Source organism: Nerophis lumbriciformis, linkage group LG13 (assembly GCF_033978685.3).
Source record: "Nerophis lumbriciformis linkage group LG13, RoL_Nlum_v2.1, whole genome shotgun sequence".
Taxonomy (NCBI): Eukaryota; Metazoa; Chordata; class Actinopteri; order Syngnathiformes; family Syngnathidae; genus Nerophis; species Nerophis lumbriciformis.
Window position 1 is genome coordinate 30235272 of NC_084560.2, and position 27639 is coordinate 30262910.

Here is a 27639-nt window from a genome sequence, read left to right on the forward strand (position 1 = left end):
AGCACAAGTTGAACTACATTTCCCATAACCCCCTCTGGTTACACTGTTTGGACTTCTTGCTAGCGACCGATTCAAGAAAGGCTGTAACTAATACCGTCTCAACATCAGTCGTTTATGTAGCGGCACGATGGGGGTATCAGACTTAGAATTTGATACAAATGGTGAGCTTGTGTTTTAATCTAATCTTTATTTACATGTTTTTGTATTGCGTGGTTAGCTAACGTGCTTTGAGTTCTACCGTTAGCTAGCGTCAGGCGATACAAACCATGGACGAAGACAACGACAGTTTGTATCAGAATATGGTGTTATATTATCCAAAAATTATAATTTCTAAATTGTGGTCAATACTAACTTTATTTAGGTGCATACGTTGATATGATCATGCTTGTTTTACCTTGCTAGTGGTTTCAAATACCAACACGACCTAAACGAGATAATTGTTGTTCATAACTCTGCTAAGCCAGGTTTTTTTCTTAGCCCAAAGCTAGTATAATAACTAAAAAGTTAAAGTACCAATGATTGTCACACACACATTAGGTGTGGTGAGATTATCATCTGCATTTGACCCATCACCCTCAACCCCTGGGAGGTGAGGGGAGCAGTGAGCATTTTTGGTGATTTAACCCCCAATTCCAACCCTTGATGCTGAGTGCCAAGCAGGGAGGTAATGGGTCCCATTTTTATAGTCTTTGGTATGACTCTGGGTTTGAACTACCGATCTCAGGGCGGACACTCTAACCACTAGGCCACTGAGCAGGTCTACGTTTAAATGCGTACCACCCCGTTTGTTATAAGGTAGATCTTTAACATAACATTATTGACCATTTACTGAAATTCAGGAAGTCTCCAGTTTTAGGATTAGAACCTTAAACTTGTGGTAAATTCCCCCTTACATCTGCGCTGCTTTGATTGATTGATTGATTGATTGAAACTTTCATTAGTAGATTGCACAGTTCAGTACATATTCTGTACAATTGACCACTAAATGGTAACACCCGAATACATTTTTCAACTTGTTTACGTAAATCAATTCATGGTAACCGCTCGAGATGATCTCCTGCTGGCCCCACTATGGACTGGACTCTCACTATTATGTTAGATCTACTATGGACTGGACTTTCACAATATTTTTTCAGACCCACTCGACGTCCATTGCATCCGGTCTCCCCTAGAGGGGGGCTGGGGGGGTTACCCACATATGCGGTCCTCTCCAAGGTTTCTCATAGTCATTCACATCGACGTCCCAATGGGGGTTGTGAGTTTTTCCTTGCCCTTATGCGGGCTCTGTACCGCGGATGTTGTTGTGGCTTGTGCAGCCCTTTGAAACACTTGTGATTTAGGGCTATATAAATAAACATTGATTGATTGATTGATTGACATTGTCAAGTGTTAAGTTAGCCATTGTTTGTTTTCTGCCATGCAAAAGGACCTGTGGTGGATCTTTCTGCAAGAGGCATGCAGAAGCTCGACTCCAGTTTTGTCTGCTCTGAGGAAACTCACACTCTCATCCTGGACCAGAACCAAATCATGAAACTGGACCACCTGGAAAGGAACCCAGGCCTCCAGCAGGTGCTTTAACGCTTCACACGCACTCTTGTGCGGACAGAGTCACAGCAATGTGATGATGTTTCTTCTTGGAATTTAGCTGTCTGTAGCCAGCAACCGACTGGTCAGGATGATGGGTGTGTCGCAGCTTAAAGAGTTGCAAGTCCTCAATCTTCCCAATAACAGCATTGGCTACATTGAGGGACTGCGGGATCTGCCGAGCCTCAAATGGCTCAACCTGTCTGGAAATGCAATTAAGGTTTGAAAAAAGGTGGTGTCAACCCATGGATCAAATATGCATTCTATTGCATTTGTTGCTTTTTTTACACAGGTCATTGAGCAGCTCAACAATTGTGTTTCACTCCAACACCTGGATTTGTCGGACAATAGCATATCTAGTATTGGGGATCTCAGTAAACTTGTGGCGCTAAAGGTGAGATAAGGATCATAATATCAACATGATGAATGACAGGACCCATCTTTTTGTTTATGAATAATTTGCCACTTTTGCAGACACTACTCCTGCATGGAAACAGCATCACAACACTCCGCACCGTGCCTGCCAACCTCCCAGCTCATATGTCGATCTTGTCTTTGGCCTCCAACGAGATAACAGATCTCAACGAAGTAATGCTGAATATTAATAACACCTCCTTACTCGGCCGTATACGTGCTCACTGTTGTTGTCTTACATCCTCACTTAGGTGGCATACCTGGCGCCTCTCCAGGAACTGGAGCAGTTATCCATTATGAACAACCCCTGTGTGATGCCGACTCCTTCGCTGCCGCGTTACGACTATCGGCCGTATGTGACGAGTTGGTGCCTGAGCCTGAAAGTCTTGGATGGCTTTGTAGTGTCTCAAAAAGAAGGGTTGGTACTTTTTGTAAAATCATGTTGCTATTTCCTTTCGAAATAGAATATAAGAAAATAGAAGGGGCTGATGAACACATGTAGAAAATACATAACTAGGGCCACCAAAAAATATCTGTTTCTCAGCTGTGAGCCGCAGCGTTACTCGGTTGTAATTCACTTTTTCCAACACTTGTGGCCGTGATCCAGCCATCCATTTTCTACCGCTTGTCCCTTTCGGGGTCGCAGGGGGTGCTGGAGCCTATCTCAGCTACATTCGGGCGGAAGGCGGGGTACACCCTGGACAAGTCACCACCTCATGGCAGGGCCAACACGGATAGACAGACAACATTCACACCCACATTCACACACTAGGGCCAATTTTCGTGTTGCCAATCAACCTATCCCCAGGTGCATGTCATTGGAGTGATGACAATTTAAAAAATGAAGTCTGGAGCTGTCATAGAAAAGTTTCTTCAGTTAAAAGAATATGACTAAAGTGGTGAAGCTGTATTTTCATTTGCACTTGTTGTTGACAGTTTAGTTAGGAGACATATTAATTATTTATATTTTATCACAACATAATTGTATGAAAATCTTTTTTTTGTCAGTTATTTAGGAGCCCCTTCTTATGCAGTATATTTGATGAGTACCTGTTTTTAGTAATCACCCTGACCTAGGCCTAAGGTTTTTGTGTAAAATAAATAGCAATCTAGTTGTGGTAGTAGTTGTTTACTAAAGAAGTAAGTATGTGGAATATACACACATACCATATTTCTTTAAATAGTGGCCTCCGCTCTAATAGATGCCGTGCCCCGGTTAATCGCAGCTTAAAAAATCCTCACCGCACATCAAAACGTATTTGTAGAAGTTGCTTACGTTGCGGAAAAGGAGTTAAAGATGTACGGTGGAATACACATACCATATTTCTTTACATAGTGACCTCTGTTTAATAGATGCCATCCCCTCTATAATAGCAGCTTGAAAATCAACCTACCACACCTCAAATAGTAGTAGTAGTTGTTCATTGAAGATGTTGACATAGAGAATATACACACATACCATCTTTCCACCAATAGTGGCCTCTGCATTAATAGATGCCATGCCCTAGTTAATTGCAGTTTAAAAAAACTAACTCCCCTCAAATAGCAGCTGAGATAGGCTCCCGCGACCCCAAAAGGGTCAGGCGGTAGAAAATGGATGGATGGAAATTGTAGTTGTTGTAGTTGTTTACTAAAGATATAAACATGTAGAATAAACACACGTAGCATATTTATTTAAATAGTGTAGTACGTACATATGGTATGATATATTATGTATGTACATATGTAAGATATATTAAGTGTTACTTACTTCTCTTAATACCGTATTTGTCTTTATTAAATGTTTAGATAGCATTTAGTTTAACAAAACCAGTTTAAGTAAATGATCACAGCTGTTTGTATATTTTATGGAGAAATGTAGTTAGATATAGAACTGGCACCCAATGTTTGTTTTTTTTAAAATATTGATTTTAAGTCGATTTGAATCAAAAATCCATTTTGAATTGAATCGTGTGGTCCCCAAAGATTCACAGGCCTAATATACACATCATATTTTCTCAAATAGTGGCCTATGCCCTATTAGATGCCATGTGCCAATTCATTTCTGATTGGAAAAAAAAGGTAAACAAATGCTGCGCCTTAGGAAAAGAAATACCAGGTGGCTGTAACAAACTTTACTTTGACTACTGCTGCCATGTAACCACAAAGCAGGAGGTGGAACCTGTAAAGCTGACATTTGGGGTCGAGTTAAAAGAAAAAAATGCAAAAGCAAATACAGTACTTTTTTTTTAAACATTGAGCCAAAAAAAATTAAGAAAAAAAGATCATCCACTTACAAGAAGAGTTAGCAAACTAACAATATATAGAAATATATCCTTTTCAATGGACAGCAATAGAACCATATATATACCTTTTTATTATGTATCATCTTAAAACTATATATATTTATTTTTATTTTTATTTTCAATTAGTCTAAACGTGCATCCCTAATAAATACTGCTCTAATAGATGCTGCTATGTGTGCAGATGTGCTGTTGAAAGTATTCTTTTGAACTTTTGTCACCATCACCAGACTGAAAGCAGAGTGGCTGTACAGTCAGGGCAAAGGTCGTTCCTATCGACCCGGCCAGCATGTGCAGCTGGTTGAGTACCTTTCCACCGTTTGCCTCCGGACCTCGTCGTCGCCCCTGGTGACGGGGGAAGATGCCAAACTGGAGAAAATCCTGAATAAGCAGAGGTTAGAATCTTGTCTTTGGGTCCAATGAAATACACGACAACCTGGCTTTGAATGGAAAATGGTGGAGTCGATCACACGAGGCCATTTGTCTTCTTGAGGTTCCACCAAATGCAGTTGCTGGAGGAGACCCGGGGAGAATGTCCCAGCCCTCCTCGGCCCACTCAGCTGGCTGTAGAGAAGACCCGTCCTTTGCATACATCGCCACAGCGGGGAGCTATAGACAGGAGGAACATGAGCACTCCATCACCAGCTGCTGTTCAATTAGACCAGGAGAAAGGTTAGTAGCAAGAAACGCTGATTAGGCTCTTTTTGCATGAACATTTACTTATATTTATTAGTACTTTACAACTTGCTTAACTGCGTTTATTCTTGAGGGGTTAAAATGTACCAGCACATTTTTACAATAATGGTAGAATACATGTTTTAATTCCTGATTGAATATTTTTATTGAAATGCTCTTGGATGAAATGCTCTTTTTTTAGGAGAAGGTGTTTAAAATGGATGAGACCTTTTACTGTCCTGCACCAGTGAATTTTTGTAACAATTGGCCATTTTTGCTAGTACAAAAATAATACATATTATTACTACTCAATAATAATCATGGGTTCCCTTCGGGTACTCCGGCTTCCTCCCACCTCCAAAGACATGCACCTGGGGATAGGTTGATTGACAACACTAAATTGGCCCTAGTGTGTGAATGTTGTCTGTCTATCTGTGTTGGCCCTGTGATGAGGTGGCGACTTGTCCAGGGTGTACCTCGCCTTCCGCCAAAATGCAGCTGAGATAGGCTCCAGCACCCCCCGCGACCCGGGAAGGGACACGCAGTAGAAAATGGATGGATGGATGGATGGATGGAATAATCAAGGGCTGGGCAATATGGCTGAAAACTGAATCACCAATTAATGTTTTATATCGGTCGGTATCAATACTTATTGTTTTTTATGACCTATCAAGTAAGGACTAGGAGAAAAGTATATCAAATGTAAACATTTTTATTGAAAATGTAACCTGCCTCTGATTATAATCCACTCAGCTATCAAAGCAGAAAGGAAAATAAATGTCAACACAGCCATGGAAAACACTCAAAACAATTTAAACACAATTCTAAAATCACATTTGAACACTTAACAATAACCGCTTCAAATGAAGGTGTAAGAAATGCTTAATAAAGTCTAACAAAATAGTGCAAAGTGTGAAAATGTAAAACATAGAAACCTGAGAAGAAGTATTTTCTGCAGGTTTAGTGCCGGCTGTGCTCTGGGGCAAGCGTGACTAAAGTGGTGTGGTATTACTGATTACGTGCGCCACGGTGTGACTACTGCCCATTTTTAAAAATCCTAAAAACTGCCTTACTGCCGAGGTAAATTTTCCAGTTTAATCGACAGTTTCTCTGCTTTCTGCAGCACTCATTTTTAGTTTCTCTTCTCACTCCATGCAAAGAATCAAGCTCGAGATGACAAAATGGCCCAACCTAACGTGATAGTTTATACCGTTATGTGATTGACTATTAGTGTGTCACTCTCACTCACTGATCACTTCCTGCGTTGCTCGGTTACCAGAGAGTGAGTGCTTTCGATTTCATCCGACCAAAAATAAATATCCATCAAATTTTTTATTGATATCGATTACGTGTCAGGGTGTGGGGTTAATTTTTTGAAGTGCCCCGGCGATTCATTGAGGCATGGCATCTCTTAGTGCGGAGGCCGGTATTTGAGGAAATAGTGTGTTCAAAGTTTGATCGCCCTTCTTTCCCACATAGCACCAGAGGTGTCGTTCAACACCTGGGTGAGCTGCAACTCCTCCAGTGCATCACTGCCACACATTTGCAGCCCCATCAAGCTCGGAGAGGAGAGCCTCCTTTGTGTGGAGGACATGCAGACGGAGGAGGACAAACTGAACAGCAGCATTCTCTCCTCGGAGTCATCCTTCACGCCCGACCCGGAAACCCAACCGCCTCGCTCGGACAGCGAGGACGAGACGGAGACGTTTGAAGCAGACTCCTTGGCGCCCAAGCGTCCCCCAACAGCAGCACCGCCACAGCGGCCGGACAGGGAGACGCTGGAAGAGGAGTCTGCAACCATCAGCTCGCCGGCGCCACACCGGGAAGGTGAATATCTCAAATTCACGACAAAACAATCAACTTGTGAGGAGGCAAATAGAGCGGCGGTTAAAATCCAGTCGTGGTGGAGGGGGCAGTTCACGCGCTGTTGTCACACCGTGGCCAGAGAGGTCCGTGCTGAGATTCGCCTACGCAGGATGCAAGACCACATCGTCTTCTTGACCGACAAACTGGACAGGTACATGACTACTTACAAACCACAACTCTCTTTTTATCCTTTTAAGGTGCCCCATCCTACTTTTCACACTTATGTATGTTGTCTTATACTTGCATATATTGACTTATGCAGTATATACTGACTTGTACTTATACTGCATAAGTCAACATACAAGTACTGTAGAAGGTAGTCAACATGTATAAGTCAACATATGCTGCACAAATCAACATAAATCAACGTATAAAAACTGTATAAATCAAATTAAGTGTTAGTCAACTAATACTGCATAAGTCAATATATATGTTGATTTATACTTATATGTTGACATACAGTACAGGCCAAAAGTTTGGACACACCTTCTCATTTCAATGTGTTTTCTTTATTTTCATGACTATTTACATTGTAGATTGTCACTGAAGGCATCAAAACTATGACACCTGTGAAGTGAAAACCATTTCAGGTGACTACCTCTTGAAGCTCATCGAGAGAATGCCAAGAGTGTGCAAAGCAGTAATCAGAGCAAAGGGTAGCTATTTTGAAGAAACTAGAATACAAAACATGTTTTCAATTATTTCACCTTTTTTTGTAAAGTACATAACTCTATATGTGTTCATTCATAGTTTTGATGCATTCAGTGACAATCTACAATGTAAATAGTCATGAAAAAAAGAAATCACATTGAATGAGAAGGTGTGTCCAAACTTTTGGCCTGTACTGTATGTTGACTTATATATTGAATTATACTTATATGTTGACTTACACATTTTAATACTTAAATAGTATATATTGACTTATGTACTGTATATAGACTTATACAGTATATATATATTTGTATTAACATATATGACTTATATATTGCCTTGTACTTGTATATGTTGACATACAGTTTATGTTGCATTAAATATGTTGACTTACTCTTAGGCAGCGCGGTGGAACAGGGGTTAGTGCATGTGCCTCACAATATGAAGGTCCTGAGTAGTCCTGAGTTCAATCCAGGGCTCGGGCTCTTTCTGTGTGGAATTTGCATGTTCTCCCCGTGACTGCGTGGGTTCCCTCCGGGTACTCCGGCTTCCTCCCACTTCCAAAGACATGCACCTGGGGATAGGTTGATAGGCAACACTAAATGGTCCCTAGTGTGTGAATGTGAGTGTGAATGTTGTCTGTCTATCTGTGTTGGCCCTGTGATGAGGTGGCGACTTGTCCAGGGTGTACCCCGCCTTCCGCCTGAATGCAGCTGAGATAGGCTCCAGCACCCCCCCGCGACTCCAATAGGAAAAAGCGGTAGAAAATGGATGGATGGACTTACTCTTATTTATTGAAGTGGGCAGCGATGGAAAGATTTATTTGTTTCTAGAGAGCTAAAGACCTCCCTCAATGTCTTCTTTGGCAACTGACCAATAGCAACAGAGTAGGCATGGTCAAAGGAGCAGGCTCTAAATTCTGTCGCCCAGACAGAGAAAAATACAGATGGACTGTGTCCAAAATTTGAGATTCATGTAGTTTTATTTTGTCCCCACTTGGACCAAACATAATTTCCCTGAAAAAAGCAGACAATAATTAATGACATCGAATGTGTTTTATCTAATAACGGTCTCCACGTTTTTTGACTTACACTCAAGTGGTGCGTATTTTGATTTGCAGGGTGCAGAGGCAGTGCGAGGAGGAGAGGTTACAACGGCTGGTACAGGAGGATGCTGTTAGGTTTCTATGGAAACAGGTCAGACAAGTTACGTTTTAAAAAGGTCTCATATTCTACTACTAGGTTGTGTTTGTCCACGCCTGTCTCAAAAAGCACTATTGTGCACTTTTTACATCTACACTGTAACACTTGTCCAGCGTGATAGATGCCATATATTATTGTAACATACCATGTACAACACTGTAACAGTAAGGAGTGGGACAAGAGGACACAAACGTTAGCAACACTAACTTAGCCATGTTTGCTACAATGCTAACATTACACTTACATTTGAACAGCAACATAACATTAGGTTAGCCCAGTGGTTCTTAACTTTGTTGGAGGTACCGAACCCCACCAGTTTCATATGCGCATTCACCGAACCCTTTATTGAAAAACAAAATGTTTTTTTTTTTGTTTTGTTTTTTTTAAATTCAAGACAAATTATTTTTTACTGGTGCACAAAATGAACCGTGCATAAACATCACCTTGTTCAAAGAACAAAACCAACACTGCATGAACTCACAACAAATTACACACCTGCAAATCAGTGTGACTTCTGCTGTTGTCGTATCCATAATAAGCCGATAGGGAGAAGTTTTTATTTGCACAATTAGTCGGGTGTGTCTAGACCTCCGCAGCGGAGGCTCCGCCGAACCATTAGGGTTCGATCAAACCCAGGTTAAGAACCACTGAGTTAGCCTATTCACTAAAAAAAAAAAGATTGAATGTTCTGTAACTGACGGAAGAGCGTTAGGCTTTATTTTAAGATGTCTAGTGAAGCCTACTTTTTTTTTTTTACAAAGTTATCCCCTGCAAAATGGTGTGTATGTGTGCTTCAGAACACCATCAAAAAGTCAATGTTGCATAACGCAGCTTTTACCACAGTAATGGATCTGTGTGTATTATTAAGAAGAGTGCTCCCTTGTTTGTACCTCTTCCAGGCGCAGTCCATGCTGCAGTGGAAGCAGTCTGTAGAGGAACAGCTGCGGGATCTCCCTCCCATCCCCGGTGGTCCGTGCCAGGCGGCGCCGCCGCCCCCTGCGGCTTGCAGCACCACAAACCAAGCGGCCATGGACGTCTCCTTCCCGGACTCGGGCTTCCAGACTACGGGCGAAGAGCTGGCGGTGCAGGAGGACGGTTTCTTGAGCAGCGGGACGGGAGAGTCGGTGATGACGGTGCGAGCGCCCAGTCCAAGAAACGGCGGTGCGGACAGCACGGACTGCAGCCTCCTCGAGCAGTATGCCTCCTCCCTGCAGAAAAGGGAGGAAGAGGACGAGGCACAGGAGGTGGTTAGTGATCATTCGGTGACATTGCGGCCTTCCTCGCCTGGAACGTCAGCCATGCAAACAGGAGATGAAGTGCAAGACGAAAGGCACGGAAACTTAAGATGAGAAAATACCAATATAAATGGTTACCGGTATATAATATCTACTGAACTCTGCACTTGTATTTATTGTTCTGTTGTGTTCCGCTCACATGCCTTTTTTACTGCACTCATGAAAGGCAAATAGATACTTTGAATGTAACTTTGTTTGACAGAGCATTCATTCATCTGTCAAAGCAAGCATTGTGATGTTTGTTCTAATTGTCTGCATCTACTGTTGCATTTCTTTCTTCTACCTCTTCGCCTTACTGACGTGTAAATAAACTGCAATAAACGCAGATCAGCACGCATGTTTTCACTGGATCGAGCGAACACAGACAGTTCATTCATAAACAAAATCTTACTTTGTACATCTTTGGTTGTGTAAGATGACTTCTGCTTTGAAAGTCTGCACGTGCACAAAAGGGTGAAAATTTGTCCAAAAATGTATCATTACTATGTAGCTCGTGCCATTTGTCTGACAAAAATACCACAATTTAACCCCATAAATCGAATTAACTTGAAATTTCTCACACAGCTCAGTCCTCTCCAAAACACCATTTGTTTTCCAAAAAAAATAATGTAAAGCGAAATATTCTCATATTGTAACTGTCGCCATCATTAAACGTTATGTCAGTGTAATGGTGTAAAGTAAATGTAGAGCATTTACAAATAATTTGCGTGTACATTAACATTGTCCAGTCTTAGGTTACCATCAGAAGTTCCATCCATCCATCCATCCATTTTTTACCGCTTGTCCATTTTGGGGTTGCGGGGGTGCTGGAGCCTATCTCAGCTGCATTTGGCCAGAAGGCGGGGGAAAACCCTGGACAAGTCGACACCTCATCACAGGGCCAACACAGATAGACAACATTCACACACAAGGGCCAATTTTTTTTTACCATCAGAAGTTGATCTTACAAAATAAAAATGGGACAAATAGACACAATACAAAACCTACAAATTTTTAGTTTTATTAAAGGTTGACATCAATACTTTGTATTCATTTAATTGTATGTTTTTATTTTTAAGTTACAAATAAAAAAAATAAAAAAAACCTCAGTAATTATACTTTTTAAAAATTCTGAAGTTTCTATAAATATACATCCAGCATGTATACTTATAGATATATATTTTTTATATATGTATATATATTTTTTTAAGTTTAATCAAATTAATTAAAAAAGTACAAATGTGGATATCGAATTGCGCTGAATCGCGTGCACTTGTAGGACGCTTCTAATTGGTTCAAAGGAACACGGAAGTGGAGTAAATTGCTCCCAATCACGGTCGACGATACTTGAATGGGCGTGGCTTATTAATAAATCTGCAGCCTGACTTGGACTTGACTCAAATTGTCGACATATTGGCTGTTTTAATCACAATCTCGCCCTTTTTTGAGTTTCAACAAACAAAATAGAAATGTGTCTTTTTTTGCCTCCTTTTCCCCCCGAACCAGGCTGTCCTCGTCAACGGAACCCGGGCTGCTTCTCTTCCTGCCTCCTAATGGACTGAGCTCATGCTGCTAAATAACAGACCGGCCATCGTGATGTAAGTTTAAATATTATATCTATGTTTATATATTTATGTACAGTATATATAAATACTGTGTTTTACCATACATAAAATTAATTGTAAAGGTTGTTGTTTTTGTAGGGTTATTTTCTGTGTTCGGGAGAAAAAACGGTAAAAAAAAATAACAACCTTAAACTTTAAAAGACAAATGAGCTAAACAAACGTCGCTTTATTTTTGTTTTTATCACAATATTGTTGTTTTAGTTCAGCATTCATGACCATCTTAACTAGAGCGTAGACCTCCCCGTGCAGAGATATTACCGATACGTGTATCGTGGTTATGGTTATTGTATATTTCAGACCTGGTTAGTTAGTTACATTAAGGAACATTATGTGGTTATATTTGCACATTTCAACATACCTGAGTAGGAATAATCAGACAATGAAACACAGCAGGGCTGGTTCTAGGCAGGCATATACACTATATATTGGCAAAAGTGTTTGGCCACCCATCCAAATGATCAGAATCAGCCAGGTGTCCTAATCACTTGGCCCGGCCACAGGTGTATAAAATCAAGCACTTAGGCATGGAGACTGTTTCTACAAACATCTGTGAAAGAATGGGTCGCTCTCAGGGGCTCAGTGATTTCCAGCGTGGAACTGTCATAGGATGCCACCTGTGCAACAAATCCAGTCGTGAAATTTCCTCGCTCCTAAATATTCCAAAGGCAAATGTTGGCTTTATTATAAAGAAATGGAAGAGTTTGGGAACAACAGCAACTCAGCCACCAAGTGGTAGGCTGTGTAAACTGACCGAGAGGGGTCAGCGGATGCTGAGGCGCATAGTGCAAAGACTTTCTGCGCAGTCAGTTGCTACAGAGCTCCAAACTTCATGTGACCTTCCAATTAGCCCACGTGCAGTACGCAGAGAGCTTCATGGAATGGGTTTCCATGGCCGAGCAGTTGTATCTAAGCCATACATCACTAAGTCGGATGCAGTGGTGTAAAGCACGTCGCCGCTGGACTCTAGAGCAGTGGAGACGCGTTCTCTGGAGTGATGAATCACGCTTTTCCATCTGGCAATCTGATGGACGAGTCTGGGTTTGGAGGTTGCCAGGAGAACGCTACATTTCGGACTGCATTGTGCCGAGTGTGAAATCTGGTGGAGGAGGAATTATGGTGTGGGTTTTTTTTTTCAGGAGTTGGGCTTGGTCCCTTAGTTCCAGTGAAAGGAACTTTGAATGCTCCAGGATACCAAAACATTTTGGACAATTCCATGCTCCCAACCTTGTGGGAACAGTTTGGAGCGGGCCCCTTCCTCTTCCAACATGACTGCAACAACAAGGTCCATAAATGGGATGGCACTTCAAGTTCATATGTGCGTCAAGGCAGGTGGCCAAATACCTTTGGCAATATAGTGTATGAGGGGCAGTCAGAAATGTAAAGGGGGCCTCATGTTAACACCAGTGGCGGGCCGTGCGTTTCCCACCTAGGCCTTCGGTGATGTCCGACTTCAAAGATTACCTCTCAAAATACCATAATTGATGTCCCCACATGACCATTGCTGGAGAAGTACGATACAGAAACACATTTACGCCCTACTGGGCATTGGATCACATCAACTGCACCTTGGTACTCCCATACCTTACATATTGTGTTCAAGTATGGGGGAATACTTACCACAACACAGTTAATCCTCTGATCATATTACAGAAAAGAGCAGTGCGGATCATTCACAACGTTGGTTTTTTAGAACATACAGTACTCATAATCTGTTTATGCAATAAAAGTTGCTCAAATTTGATGACTTTGTTAAATATAATACATTAATAATTTTATATAAAGCATTTAACAAATTATTGCCGCCTAATCTACAACGTTTTTTTATAAGACGAGTGCAGGCTCATAACTTGAGAGGCTTTGGACATTTCTCATTGCCGAGAGCTCAAACCACTCGTAAATGTTTTTGTGTGTCTGTATGCGGAGTAAAACTATGAAACAAACTGGACTTACAACACAAGCAATGCCAAACTATCAATCGATTTAAACTATTATACAAACATGGGGTCTGGTTCAAATATAGAGATGAGGGTCTTTAATTTGACCTGCTGCTGTACTCTGTCTCAAAATGTTAACATGTGCTCAATGTTTTCTTACCATTATTAAAGTTAAAGTACCAATGATTGTCACCCCCTGGGAGGTGAGGGGAGCAGTGAGCAGCAGCAGTGGCCGCGCCCGGGAATCATTTTTGATGATTTAACCCCCAATTCCAACCCTTGATGCTGAGTGTCAAGCAGGGAGGTAATGGGTACCATTTTTTATAGTCTTTGGTATGACTCGGCCGGGGTTTGAACTCACAACCTATGCTATGTTGTCTATTATCATTGTTGGTATATTCATTCTTCCTACATTGTTGATACAAATTGTTGATCCAGTGTAATAATTATTGTTACCTGTGATAATGCCACTATGATACAACATTTGTATTATAATCCTTTAACAAAGTAACAGTGAAACTCAATGTATTAATCACTGAATGGAGAACTGGGGGTGGGATTAAATAAGTTATCTTCTTCCCACTCTCTTTCAGGCAAAACTGGACAATCATGCATTACATATTGTACATTACCTTTTGCATTATACTAATTTATATTATTATGTATTGTCTACCTTGTACTTTATTTTTTATTAAATGTCATTGCCTGAAATAAATGAATAAATTAAAGTGAAAATTAATGAAACAGTATACAAAACGTGTTATTTTGTGGCGCATTTAAAAAAACTATTAAAACGCATCAGCAATTAAAACATATGTTATGTGGTACTGTCAAAATTAAAATAGCAAAAAACATTTTTAAAAGTGAAAAAATAAAATAATTGAACTCACAATTAATAGGACCTATTTGACGATGTTCCCCATTTCATCGCCAGAACAGCTGAGCTAGCTTCCGGGGTTGCCCGACATCGTCTCACAAGATGTAGTTCCTCTTTAAAGTGTCCGCCCTGAGATCGGTAGGTTGTGAGTTCAAACCCCGGCCGAGTCATACCAAAGACTATAAAAATGGGACCCATTACCTCCCTGCTTGGCACTCAGCATCAAGGGTTGGAATTGGGGGTTAAATCACCAAAATGATTCCCGGGCGCGGCCACCGCTGCTGCCCACTGCTCCCCTCACCTCCCAGGGGGTGATCAAGGTTGATGGGTCAAATGCAGAGAATAATCTCGCCACACCTAGTGTGTGTGTGACAATCATTGGTACTTTAACTTTTAACTTTTAACTTTAATATCCTTCTGAAAATGACCTTGCAAATATATATATCTGCCACCTAATCAGCGTTTTGTTCGCCTTCTCTGCTATCCCGGTCTGGCTACGGCGCGGCACTTCCTGCTTTCCTGCTAAATTGAAACTTGTGAATGGATACTCACTTTGGAATGACAAGTGAGTATCCAATCATAGTCTCGTGAACATCAGGCTACTTAGATAGGCTACTGTCAACAACTTGTGATCTGATTGGCTATCGCAACTGTCTCTCAACTGTGTGTTCTCAAATTCATCCGCTAACGGTCCCGATGAGTATCCAATCACAGGACGCGTAAATGTCACGTTCAACGTGAGGGCATCTAGAAGACCTTACTGACAACAACTCGTGATCTGATTGGCTATCGCAACTGTTTATCAACTGTATGTCCCCGTTCACTTACAGTGCACGGACGCCCGCATTGTTGATTCTGAAGACCCCTGGCAGATTTCATAAAGCATGGCAACATAAGCTAGCTGAATTCTGATTGGATACAAACTAAAACTTAAAAACAACCGCACTGGAACAAGCATAATATGACATGAAGAGAATCTGAATACTTTTAGATATTTAGGGAAAGTACATTTAATTATGATCATGATTTCTGGTTATGTTAGGCCAGCAAAGAATGACGGCCCACCACTGGTTTACACGTTGCTCCATCGTGTTCCAGCACCCCCATTAGCCGCATTTTTTCAATCATCTTTAGGATCCTAAAATAAAATAAAGAGACATGTGTGTTCTTGTCTCTCATAGAGATTGTGAACAGTAAATAAATGATAAATGGGTTATACTTGTATAGCGCTTTTCTACCTTCAAGGTACTCAAAGCGCTTTGACACTATTTCCACATTCACCCATTCACAGGCAAAATTCCCCCCAAAAAGTGCAGTTTCCCTTTAAGTTCACCGAGGTATGTAACTCCCTGACCACAAGAAAGGGGGGGAGGGACTAAAAATAAAAGTAAGATAAATAATAATAATATAGAATAAAGTAACCTTTATCCACATGTGACCTGTAACAGCTGATATGATTGGTCACTAGTGTTCCAACTTCCTTTAGAATAGATCATTGGGTGTTTCTGCCTTCATCCTCATACACCCTCACTAAATGCGGCCATCTGCAGGTTGATCAGACCTGAGCATGTGTCAATACATATGTGATCCATTTTTACCATAGCTTTTACATTTTTCATTAAATCAATTTCCTGTTTGAAAGAAAGAACTGTGTTGGGAAAAAAATAACACGTAATAACTTAATGGCAATAGTACATTTGTGGTGTTTTGGTCCTCTTATTAGGGTGGAACGACGATTATGAAGACACAAGGTTCAACCATGTCGCCAAATGTTTGGAAAAACGGCCTGGCCGTCCTAGCGCTGTTGGGCCTCGTCTTCCTGCTGCGCAACATCAGTATTTTGGAGGTGAGGCGGGTTTTGTTTATGTTCATGTCATTGCTTGTAGCCTCTGATTGTTTATTGTTCACTTTATGACCATATAGACTTTAATAGAATGAGATTTTCTGCATGTACCGGTAATATCTACTCAAGGGACAACACTGTATAAAAAATGTACAGTTGTACCTTAAGTCGGTGGTTGGGGACCACTGAGTGGCCCGGTACCGGTCCGTGGATCAATTGGTACCGGGCCGCACAAGAAATACAAAAAAAAATAAAAATAAAAAAATAATAATTTATTTTTATTTTTTTATTAAATCAACATAAAAAACACAAGATACACTTACAATTAGTGCACCAACCCAAAAAACCTCCCTCCCCCATTCACAGTCATTCGCACAAAAGGGTTGTTTCTTTCTGTCATTAATATTTCTGGTTCCTACATCATATATCAATATAGATCAATACAGTCTGCAGGGATACAGTCCGTAAGCACACATGATTGTATTTTTTTATGACAAAAAAATTTGTCCGTGGGACAAATTTTCAAGCGCAGTTACAAAAAGGTTGGGGACCACTGCCTTAACTTACAAACTTAATTGGTTCTGTGATGGAACGCTTAACTCAAAACACTCGTATCTAAAATCAATGTCGCCCATTGAGATGAATTTGAAATCAGGGATGTCCGATAATATTGGACTGCCGATATTATCGGCCGATAAATGCTTTAAAATGTAATATCGGAAATTATCGATATCGGTTTCAAAATTATCGGTATCTGTTTCAAAAAGTAAAATTTATGACTTTTTAAAATGCCGCTGTGTACACGGACATAGGGAGAAGTACAGAGCGCCGATAAACCTTAAAGGCACTTCCTTTGCGTGCCGGCCCAATCACATAATATCTACGGCTTTTCACTCACTCACTCACTCACTCACACACACACACACACGTGAATGGTCACACTGATGGTGGCCGTTTTAAACAACTTTAACAATGTTACAAATATGCGCCACACTGTGAACCCACACCAAACAAGAATGACAAACACATTTCGGGAGAACATCCGCACCGCAACACAACATAAACACAACAGAACAAATACGCAGAACCCCTTGCAGCACTAACTCTTCCGGGACGCTACAATATACACCCCCCGCTACCCCCCACCCCCCACCTCAACCCCGCCCACCTCAACCTCCTCATGCTCTCTCAGGGAGAGCATGTCCCAAATTCCAAGCTGCTGTTTTGAGGCATGTTAAAAAAAATAATGCACTTTGTGACTTCAATAATAAATATGGCAGTGCCATGTTGGCATTTTTTTCCATAACTTGAGTTGATTTATTTTGGAAAACCTTGTTACATTGTTTAATGCATCCAGCGGGGCATCACAACAAAATTAGGCATAATAATGTGTTAATTCCACGACTGTATATATCGGTATCGGTTGATATCGGTATCGGTCAGAGGTGGGACCAAGTCATTGCTTTGCAAGTCACAAGTAAGTCTCAAGTCTTTGCCCTCAAGTCTCGAGTCAAGTCCCGAGTCAAGACAGGGCAAGTCCGAGTCAAGTCCAAAGTCAAGACTGGAAAGTCTCAAGTCAAGTCCCAAGTCCTGCATTTTGAGTTTCGAGTCCTTTCAAGTCGTTTAACCACAGACTAATATATTTACACAGATTGTGTATGCTTTTAAAACGCTGTATTTATTTATTAAAACAAGTGCATTTGAAATTGCAGGGAAAAAGATAGTGCTGACATTGCACTTCAAAATAGCACTATTAACCAGTCATTTTAAACATGTAACTCATTCCTTTACAGAATAAACACATTTGAAAAAAACAAGTGCAACTGTACTTATTTGCACAAAAGTGTTAACATTGTATTTCCATGGCATATTGCATTGTAACTAGTTCCACAGCAGTTTCTATCCTGTTCTTACCTTATCTCATTGATCTCATCTCATACTGTATGTGTGTTGATGTGTGCGTACACATGAAAAACATAACAAATATATGAACATAACAATGAACAGAGTTGTACTTTTTAGATGTCAGGACCCTATGCAGCCCTGCGATGAGGTGGCGACTTGTCCAGGGTGTACCCCGCCTTCCGCCCGATTGTAGCTGAGATAGGCTCCAGCGCCCCCCGCGACCCCAAAGGGAATAAGCGGTAGAAAATGGATGGATGGAAGGACCCTATGCAATATGTACACATATTCTTAATATAGTATACATTTTAACTGACCTTTATTTGACTATGTTTGTCTTTTTGTAGGTGGCTAAAATACGCGGTGCTGCTGACCACCGTCTAACGTTACGTTACTGTGTGTGATACATTGACTAACGTAATGTTACTGTGTGTGATACATTGACTAACGTTACGTTACTGTGTGTGATACATTGTCTAACGTAACGTTATGTGTAGGTACCTCATGCAACCCTGCTTAAAAAAAAATCACTTGACAAAAAGTATGAATAAGGTAGCAAACTGCAGTGGACGCAACAGATTGCTGTGTTTGCAATGACGTTATAACCATAGACATCTTATAAGTAGACGCAGCATTGGTTGCTGTGACGTGAGCAATTTGGCCGCCATCTTGAAGTGCTGATGAGGAGCCGGCGAGCAGCCTAAACTGACAGTTGAAAGGTAGAAAACAAAGATGCCGGGCTGGTGTTCAGCGTTTTCCTGCTCAAATGAGCGGACTGTTGAAAATAGGATTAACATTAACGTACTATTGGTTGTATTTTATGAAAATAATATTACCACAGAGTTGAGAAGGAGCAAAGATCTTCAATATTTGTATGTGAAAATCACAAAGAAATCTTCTTGGGGAGGATGACCCACCTACAGGGGTTTGGTTTACAAACTTTCAGCCCCACCTAAAACAAAATTCACCAGCCGCCACTGATTATGATGCATTCTCATTTTAGGCAAAGTATAAGACAATACTTTCTTAACAGTATAATTGTAACCAGGAATAAGTCTTCAAGTAACAATATTCAAATACTAACATTGTTGGGTAAAACAGAATTTGGTTTTATTCTGAATCCAGTGAAACAGATTGGTGGTTTTAGCTGATATGAAGACTTTCAGGTGTTTATATATGTTTAAGTATTTGGCAGACGCTTTTATCCAAAGCGACTTACATAAAATAATACATATAAAACAATCACTGCAAACATTATCATTTAAGGGAAGAATGTAATAGAAAATATCAATACAAAGTGTCAAGACAGAATAAACTCTCTGCTGCTGAAGCAACAGAGATACAGTCTATAGGTCCCTAAGATATATAGATATCTAATGTATTCATACATTGTAGGATATACGCATTTACTGTATATATAACCTAATCATATTGTTTCTTCAACTTAAAAATAGTTTACCGTTTTTTTCCCCCTTCTCTGGGATTATATTCCCAGTTTTGATCTCGGACGTCTGGTCACTTATAGCGTATAAGAATATTATATTACTGTTAAACAAACTATGAATAATAAAACACGCCAAAACATGTGTCTGTTATCATAGCTACACGTATGACAAAAAAGCGCGTGAAAATCAGTGCTATTCAGTGAGGTAAAATGAATTAAATGCGCTGACAGTTCATTGCTCCTGCCAAATGAATTGCACTGAGTGGAGCGGATCACCACTCCAAGATGGCGGCCCCGCGCCTCGTCTGCGCCAGTAGGCAGTAGCGCTCTATGCTGCGTCTACTTATAAGATGTCTATGGTTATAACGTTAGCAGTGAGTTTGCAGCCTCACTGATTTAACTACACAGCAAATAAAAGTCACGTTACTTAGCCAATAAACGTTATCTTACATTCAAAACTTACCCTTCTTTGTGCAACTTCAAATGTCGAACGAAGTTGGAAGTTGTTGCGTCTCCGTCTGTAATATTCGAACTGCATGATTTGCATACGGCAATTCGTTTTTTGTTGACCAAGTCGTAGTTTTTATACCCGAACGAAACCAACTTTGGCATAATTGTTTATCACTGGCACGTTGTTGGACAACTCTTGTTCATTGGTTGTCCTGCAATTTGATTGGATGAATGCTGCGTGATGAAAACAACGTAGTTCTAATTTGATTGGCTGTTGTACTGAGCGCACACCAGCTGACAGGAACAACACGCTGATAGACAGACGAAGAAAATGAAAAATATGGAGCGCTCCCAAATAACTTTTTAAGCTTTGGATTTTGGGGAAAGTGGCAAGTCACGTCAAGTCAAAAGGCTCAAGTCCAAGTGAAGTCACAAGTCATTGATGTTAAAGTCTAAGTCGAGTTGCAAGTCTCTTTACATTTTGTCAAGTCGAGTCTAAAGTCGAGTCTGACTCGAGTCCAAGTCATGTGACTCGAGTCCACACCTCTGGTATCGGTAATTAAGAGTTGGACAATATCGGAATATTGGATATCGGCAAAAAAGCCATTATTGGACATCCATCCATCCATCCATTTACTACCGCTTAGTCCCTTCAGGGTATCGGGGGGCGCTGGAGCCTATCTCAGCTACAATCGGGCGGAAGGCGGGGTACACATTATTGGACATCTCTAATTGAAATCTATTTAATTGGTGCTTGGCCCACCAAAACACCACAATTTTACCAGGTAACATGCCTTTTAAAAAGAAAAACAAACATTTAGATAATAAATATTGTATAAAAACAATACAATACTACTAACAAATACAGTAGTTTTATGAAGTAAGGATATAATAATAAAGTATACCATATTTTATATTTTATAAGATGCTACTTTTTTCCCAAGCCTTTAACCCTGCGTCTTATACAGAATTGCAGTTAATTCATATAAATTATGGAATGGATTAACTTTTTTCTCTGAGGGCCACACATTGAAAAATGTAAGCATGCGGGGGTCATTTAGATTTTTTTCATTTACAAAACTAATACAATATATATATATTTTTTAAACCTCTCGGGCTCCCCTCAAGTTTGGTCCCGGGGAACCAGAAGTTTCTCAGTCATAAACATTTTTGAAATAATTCATGTATATATGTTCTTTTTATTATTATACTATTCTTAAATCTCAAGATTAACTTTGGGTTTATCTGTCGATATAAGTAAAAAAATTAATTTTTATGTTGCATGCCCTTTTTGTCAACGAAAATTCAGTTTTTTTATGGCAAAAAAACAAAATGTCCAATATTTTCCCACAAAAAAGTTTCAAAGTGGAATATTTGCTGTGAAGTTAGTGGAGACTTAAATAGGGCAATAATTCATAACAACATCGATTTGAATTAATTAGTATTTTTTTGAGCAATGACAGTTTAAAAAAAAAACAATCCCACAAATTCTTAGGGATCCAAAATGACTCCACTCATAAAAAATTTAAAAATAAGTCATACGTTTTAAAAACATGTTATTTCAACTTTTAAGTATTTAGACCAACTTCAGATCTATCTATCAAATATAAGTTTACATTTAAAAAAAATAATTTTGTCGCTGTACGTAGTGGTACACGGACGTAGGGAGAAGTACAGAGCACCAATAAACCTTAAAGGCACTGCCTTTGCGTGCCGGCCCAATCACATAATATCTACGGCTTTTCACACACACAAGTGAATGCAAGGCATACTTGGTCAACAGCCATACAGTTCACACTGAGGGTGGCCGTATAAACAACTTTAACACTGTTACAAATATGCGCCACACTGTGAACCAACACCAAACAAGAATGACAAACACATTTCAGGAGAACATCCGCACTGTAATACAACAAAAACACAACAGAACAAATACCCAGAACCCCTTGCAGCACTAACTCTTCTCGGACGCTACAATATACACCTCCCGCTTTCTTACAACTAGCATTATCACTGGAGGAAGAGAAACATCTGAACATGCAACACTATACACCATATGAGGATATGCTAACCGCTAACTGCAGGCTAGAGCTCTTACAATAGCAAGTATAGTAACAGAAGTGGTTAGATTGATATTTTTTTTAGTATAAAAATATCTTTTGTCATTTTTTGTTATTGTTTACAATCTCAGGAAATAAGTCCCTGGACACAGGAGTACTTTAAGCGCAAAACATGATTCAAATCAGAGCCAAAAGTAGGAAATAATTTAAATATTTAATTGATATTCTATTGTGATTAAACAATTAATTCAATGATCTTGAAAATGTGAAGTATCAGTATAGGTATGATCAATACTGTCCCTTCAACTACTTGGTATTAGATCAATACCCAAATTTGTAGTACTGCCTAAAACTAATGTAAAGTATCGAGCAGTAGAATGAATAAGTGTTTATTATATTTTAACAGAAGTATAGATAGGAACGTGTTACAACAGAAAGTAATAAGATATTAACAGTAAATTAGCAAGTAGATTGATAGTTTTCAGACAATAATACAACTTGAAATGACGCAATGTTACTGCACGTATCAGCAGCCAAATTAGGAGCCTTTGTAGCAGGTTGAAAGGCTCTGATATCATTTACGTACCAAATGATATAGTGTGATATGTATCGTTATCACAGGAGAATGCAATATATATCGCGATATGGATTTTCTGTATAGGCATGGGTTACATTACACACGTCATACATTTCTAACATACCGAAATTAATAATTCAAAAAGGTGTTCTTTTTTTTTTTTTTTTTTTTTTTTTAATTTTTTTTTTTTTTTTTTTTGTGTGTGTGTGTTGTGTTTGTATGTGTTTGTGTATATGTGGGCTTATTTATATGTGTGTGGGTGTATTAATGTGTATATATGTGTGGATGTGTATGTTTATATGTATATGCATGCGTGTGTATATGTGTATGTGTATGTATATGTATATGCATATATGTATGTGTGTATGTATGTGTATATGAATGTGTAGGTGTGTGCATGGGTGTGGATGTCCGGTGGCTCAATTGGCCTGGCTGTGGATGAGTTGGGGTAGGTGGGTTGGTGGCCTCGGTGGTAGCCGGGGGTGTGCGTTGTTGTGGTCTACGGGGTCGGTCGCTTTTTTGTTTTGGTTTCGGCGGCCGTGGGTGTTTACGCTGCGGACGGGCGGTGGTGGTGATGGTTGCTGCGGTGATACCAGCGGTTGGCATCGCTGTGTTGGGTTGGAGTGGTTGGGGGACTGTGGCTGGTGTCTGTGCGCTTGTGGGGTTGTGGGGCTGGCTGGCGTTGGCTTGCCGGCTGGTTTGGGGGCTGGCGGGCAGGCGGGATGCATTGGCTTCTTCCCCCGTTGGGGGGATCCTTCCCCTGGCCGGGACTCGTATGGGCACGTTGCTGTGTGGATGGCCGGGATGCGGTGTTTGCATTGGGCGTGGGGGCTGTGCGGTTTTTCTGCGTTTGGTTGCCGGTATGGGCTCTGCAGGGTTGGGTTGGGGCGGGCGGGGGATGGCTCGCGTGGCGTCACGTTAAAGTGGTCTGGTGTGGGTCACGGGCTGTGGCGGGGGGTGGCGGCCTCCTGGCCGTAGTTCCTGGTTGTCGGCCGCGTGGACTGGGGGGATGTCCGGGCCCTCTACTCCTCCTACTTATAGCGCACACAGTCACACATATATAGGACTTTGGGGATTGTCCTGCGGGGAGGCATGGCGGGGGGTTGAGGATGCCTCCAATGGGGCTCCAGTCCTCCTGTCTTGTCCCCTGCTCGTCCATCCCTCAATCTTAGCTGCATATTAGACACTTAGGATTTGGGGGGCTTGGCTTGGTTGGGACCCACCATGACCTTGATGTCCCCCAATTTTAATCGCATTATTAGTTCCCACAAGCATACATATCTCACTCACGCTACAGTACACACATCAATAGGGACTGGAGGTCGGCTGTAACGGCTGACCTCCTAATTTTAACTACACAGTAGACACTCTGGGGGCCTTGTACACATGCATGGGGGGTTTGGGGTTCGGCGCACCCCTCATTGCCTCGTCGGCCGGCGGGGACTGCGGTCTGGTGGCCTGCCAGGCTTTTATTCATTTATTATTGTTATATATATTTTTTATTTTTTATGTATTTATTATTTTTATTTTTATTATTTACTTATTTTTATTTTATTTTATTTTTTAATTTTAATTTTTATTTTAATTTTTATTTTTTTTTTATTTTTAAAATCTTATTATTTATTTGTGTGTGGCGTCGCACGGGTCTCACTTCCTGTTGGGTGGGGTCCGTGCCCGTGTGGCCCGACCTTGCGCTGTGGGGTCTCTGTTGGTGACTTGATGTGGTGGCGGCGCAGCCCCCGTGTCTGGTCTGGATGCTGTGTCTCGGTTGTTTGGGCGGTGGTGTGTTTGTGCGGGTTTGGGTTGGGGTGGGGGGGCTTTTGGTTGAGGGGGGTGTTGGTGTCTCTTGTTTGACTGTTGGCGTTCGGGCTGACTGGCGGGCTGGCGCCGGCTAGTCTCCGTGGTCCTGGTGGCGTGTGGTTGCTGGTCGCAGTTTTTTTTTTGATCGCTTTGATTTGATTGGCTGGTGCTGGCTGTCTGGGGTTATTGCGGCTGCTGTTTCTGCTGCCGTTTGTTTGTGGTGTGGGCGCCCGTGGCTGCTGGGTCTGGTGCAGGGGTGTGGCTGATGTTGTGACTGGTGGCAGCGCGCGCACGTGATGGCTGTCGGGGCTGACGAACTGTGTATATGTATGTATACGTGTGTGTATGTATGTATGTATATATATGTGTATGTGTACATATGTGTATGTATATGTATATATGTGTATGTGTGGGTATGTATACATGTATGTGTATATGTGTATGTATATATGTATGTATGTATGTATGTATATTTCTGGGGGTACGCTCTGGGCCTGCCTGTCAGACGGGGGTCGACGCCTCAGGCTACTGCATCCGAACTGCGTGTCTGGAGCTCCTGGGTCCCGCTGTCCATCCCTTCCGGGTGCCCGTCTTGGTCGGGGCCTGTTGGGCCTAGTCCCTGCGTCTATTGTGGTAGCTTGGTGCTGCAAGGTATTCCGAGGTGCTGCGAGTCGGCCAGTTGCTGGGGTAGTGACCTTGTTTGTCAGCATGTCTGTGATCTTCTTTTAATTCTTTTTTTTAAATTAATTAATTAATTAATTTATTTTTTAATATATTTTATTAATATTATTTTTTAATTTTTCCCCTTCCTCAGGGGGGGGGGCTCGGCGGGGCGGTTGCTGGTTGTTCCATCTCCATCGTTGGGGTCCCTGCGGGTGGGGTGGGTGGTTCCCGTGGCCCTGTGCCTGGGTGGTCCTGCGGCGGCCGAATTGGGTGGGGTGGCCGGGGGATGGCCTCGCCGCGCTCTCTGGGGGTGGGGGGTGGGCTCGTGGGGCCCCGGTTGCCGGTGGGGCGGGGGAGGTCTTCCCGTCCGGTTGCGGGGAGTCTCTGGGTCCCTCGGGCGGGGCGTCTCGCCTTTCTGCCCGTGTGGGGTGTGGTCTCTCGCTGGCTTGGGGTCTGGCTGTCCCCTGCTTTTCTCGTGCCCTGTCCTCTGCCGGGTGCATCTGTCTGCAGCCTGCTGCTGGCCCTTGTGGGCGGTACGGTGGGTCGGGCTCTGGGGTTCCTGTCGCTGGCCGGCTTGGCTGCGTGGGGGCGGTGGTCCCTGGTTCCCTGGGCACCACGCCTCCTGTTTGTGGGTTGGGCTCTCGGGGGTGATGGGGCCGTGCTCTGGCTCCCACGCACTCTGGGAGTCGAATGTATTGTACATGCAAATTCACATATGCTCACATACGTACATAGGTACCTACGCTCCCACATACATACACAAATACAGTACATATTTACCTACCTAATGTTCGTACATCCACACGCACATTCAATATACAAACATACACATACACATACTGTACATATACATTCACTGTACAAACACATATACACATTCTGTACATATACATTCATTGTACAAACACATATACACATTCTGTACATACACAAGTACATATGCATACTTACACTCATGCACATAATCACGTTTCATCAAACATATATTAACGTTGTTGCCCTAGGGTAAACTGGGTGTAACACATGGCACACTGACAAAGCTTAACCTATTGTGACTATAACAATCTACAAGGTTAATGTAGGTTGCTTCTCTTTCTCCCCCTCCATTTTTCTGCATTCTTTCGTATCTCAAGTTATCATTACGTATATGTATTGTTGCATTTAAACAACTGTATTGTTGATAATAAAGGTAAATTATTGGTATTGTTCATTATCAATAGCGCTATTTCTATTGGTATTTGTATTGATCCATTTGTAGTGTAATAATGCTCATTGTCATTGCTGTATTATTTTTTATTTTTCGCTAACTGCTTATTTGCTATTACTTTTACCATCATATTTGTACATGTCATATTTGCTGATGTTGCTCTATTGTTGTTGTTGTTGTTTGCTGTTGTTGTTGTTGTCTCTCTGTCTAATCCCCCTCTTGTCCCCACAATTTCCCCCTCTGTCTTCTTTTTTTTTCTCTTTCTATCCCCTCCTGCTCCGGCCCGGCTGCACTAAATGATAATATAAATACATTTAATAAAGTCAAATACAAATAAGGCAACAAGAGAAGTATCCTACACTTCTCTTTTGTAAAGTAAATCTGAACAGCCGACATGGGCATCTACATCAACTATATGATTTGCCTGAGAAGCTGGACAGGACACAAAAAAACAAAAAAAAACAAAAACAAAAAGGTGTTCTTACCGCTGCTATGTTGCATGTGTTGGTATGTCTTCAGAACTGGAACTGTAACACGGTATCAGCGCTGTCGCATCTCCAGAACCGCATCCAATCCTCCTTGTCTGGACCCGTCCCGGTCTACCACCACAATCACTCCTTCTGTGCACATCTGGGCCAGAAACCCTCGCTGGAAGAAGAGCTGGAAGAAAGCTACTTGTTGAGTTCCATCGCCTGGCCCGGGCCACCCTCTGGCTCGGGACTCGTCACCCTGCTGAGGACCAGCGACCCGGTCCACAGCCTCTTCTCCATCCTCCCCCCTGAGAACGAGGGGCGGCGGTACGTTGGCGAGCAGCTCGAGATCATCGTCCAGATGTACGACTTTAAGGGCCGAGCTAAAAGCTACGGTGGCGATTTTCTTCTGGCTCGACTGCACTCACCGGAGTGCAGGGCGGGCGTGGCCGGGGTGGTGCTGGACCACGAGAACGGATTCTACTCCGTTCGATTCCCGCTGCTGTGGGAAGGCTCGGCTCAGGTGGAGGTCATCATGGTGCACCCGAGCGAGGCGGTCGCCGTGCTGCGGCGGCTGAGGGAGGAGCGACCCGACAGAGTGTACTTTAACAGCTTCTACCGCCTAGGCCTTCGGTTTGAGACCACCGTATGTAACGTGTGCCTGCCGCCCGACTGGGGACTGCTGTGCGACTACACAGACCCTCGCACTGGCGAGCCGTGGTACTGCTACAAACCTAAGACGCTCGGCTGCCATGCCAGGATCAACCACGCCAAGGGAGGCTACCTCAAAAACCTCACAACAAACAAGGAAGCTCTGCTCTTTCAAAGGTAATCACATA

The 27639-nt window shown here is 41.9% G+C and overlaps 2 protein-coding genes and 1 long non-coding RNA gene across 5 annotated transcripts in view; 2 read left to right on the plus strand and 1 right to left on the minus strand.

The window, feature by feature from the left end:
* On the plus strand, positions 1-10543 carry cep97 (centrosomal protein 97). The gene is made up of 11 exons (XM_061971309.2): positions 1-161; positions 1427-1569; positions 1646-1804; positions 1877-1978; positions 2059-2172; positions 2250-2416; positions 4511-4675; positions 4774-4952; positions 6435-6972; positions 8593-8668; positions 9574-10543. The coding sequence occupies exons 1-11, from the start codon at positions 128-130 to the stop codon at positions 10021-10023; spliced, it is 2127 nt and encodes a 708-aa protein (XP_061827293.2). The 5' UTR covers positions 1-127; the 3' UTR covers positions 10024-10543.
* Positions 8138-26927, minus strand: LOC133613502 (uncharacterized). 2 transcript variants are annotated; one of them, XR_009816456.2, is made up of 4 exons: positions 26816-26927; positions 9565-9882; positions 8564-8656; positions 8138-8488 (listed from the first exon to the last, which is right to left on the minus strand). It is a non-coding gene; the product is annotated as an uncharacterized lncRNA (long non-coding RNA). The 2 variants fall into 2 exon arrangements; XR_009816455.2 differs by lacking the exon at positions 26816-26927 and adding an exon at positions 11932-12029 and having other exon boundaries at positions 8140-8488.
* The window catches only part of nxpe3 (neurexophilin and PC-esterase domain family, member 3), a 24862-nt gene continuing 8560 nt past the window's right edge, over positions 11338-27639 (plus strand). For both annotated transcript variants that reach the window (XM_061971088.1, XM_061971089.1), the window contains exons 1-3: positions 11338-11546; positions 16108-16230; positions 26850-27628. In XM_061971088.1, coding sequence (XP_061827072.1) covers positions 16123-16230; positions 26850-27628 — 887 coding nt within the window. In that variant the 5' untranslated portion in view covers positions 11338-11546; positions 16108-16122. The remainder of the gene's footprint in view (positions 11547-16107; positions 16231-26849; positions 27629-27639) is intronic.

Coding starts and splice junctions, on each gene's coding strand:
- cep97 (XM_061971309.2), top strand. CDS start 128: ATGGGGGTATCAGACTTAGAATTTGATACAAATG. Junction 1,570..1,645: donor GGAACCCAGGCCTCCAGCAG/GTGCTTTAACGC, acceptor CTTGGAATTTAG/CTGTCTGTAGCCAGCAACCG. Junction 8,669..9,573: donor TTAGGTTTCTATGGAAACAG/GTCAGACAAGTT, acceptor TACCTCTTCCAG/GCGCAGTCCATGCTGCAGTG.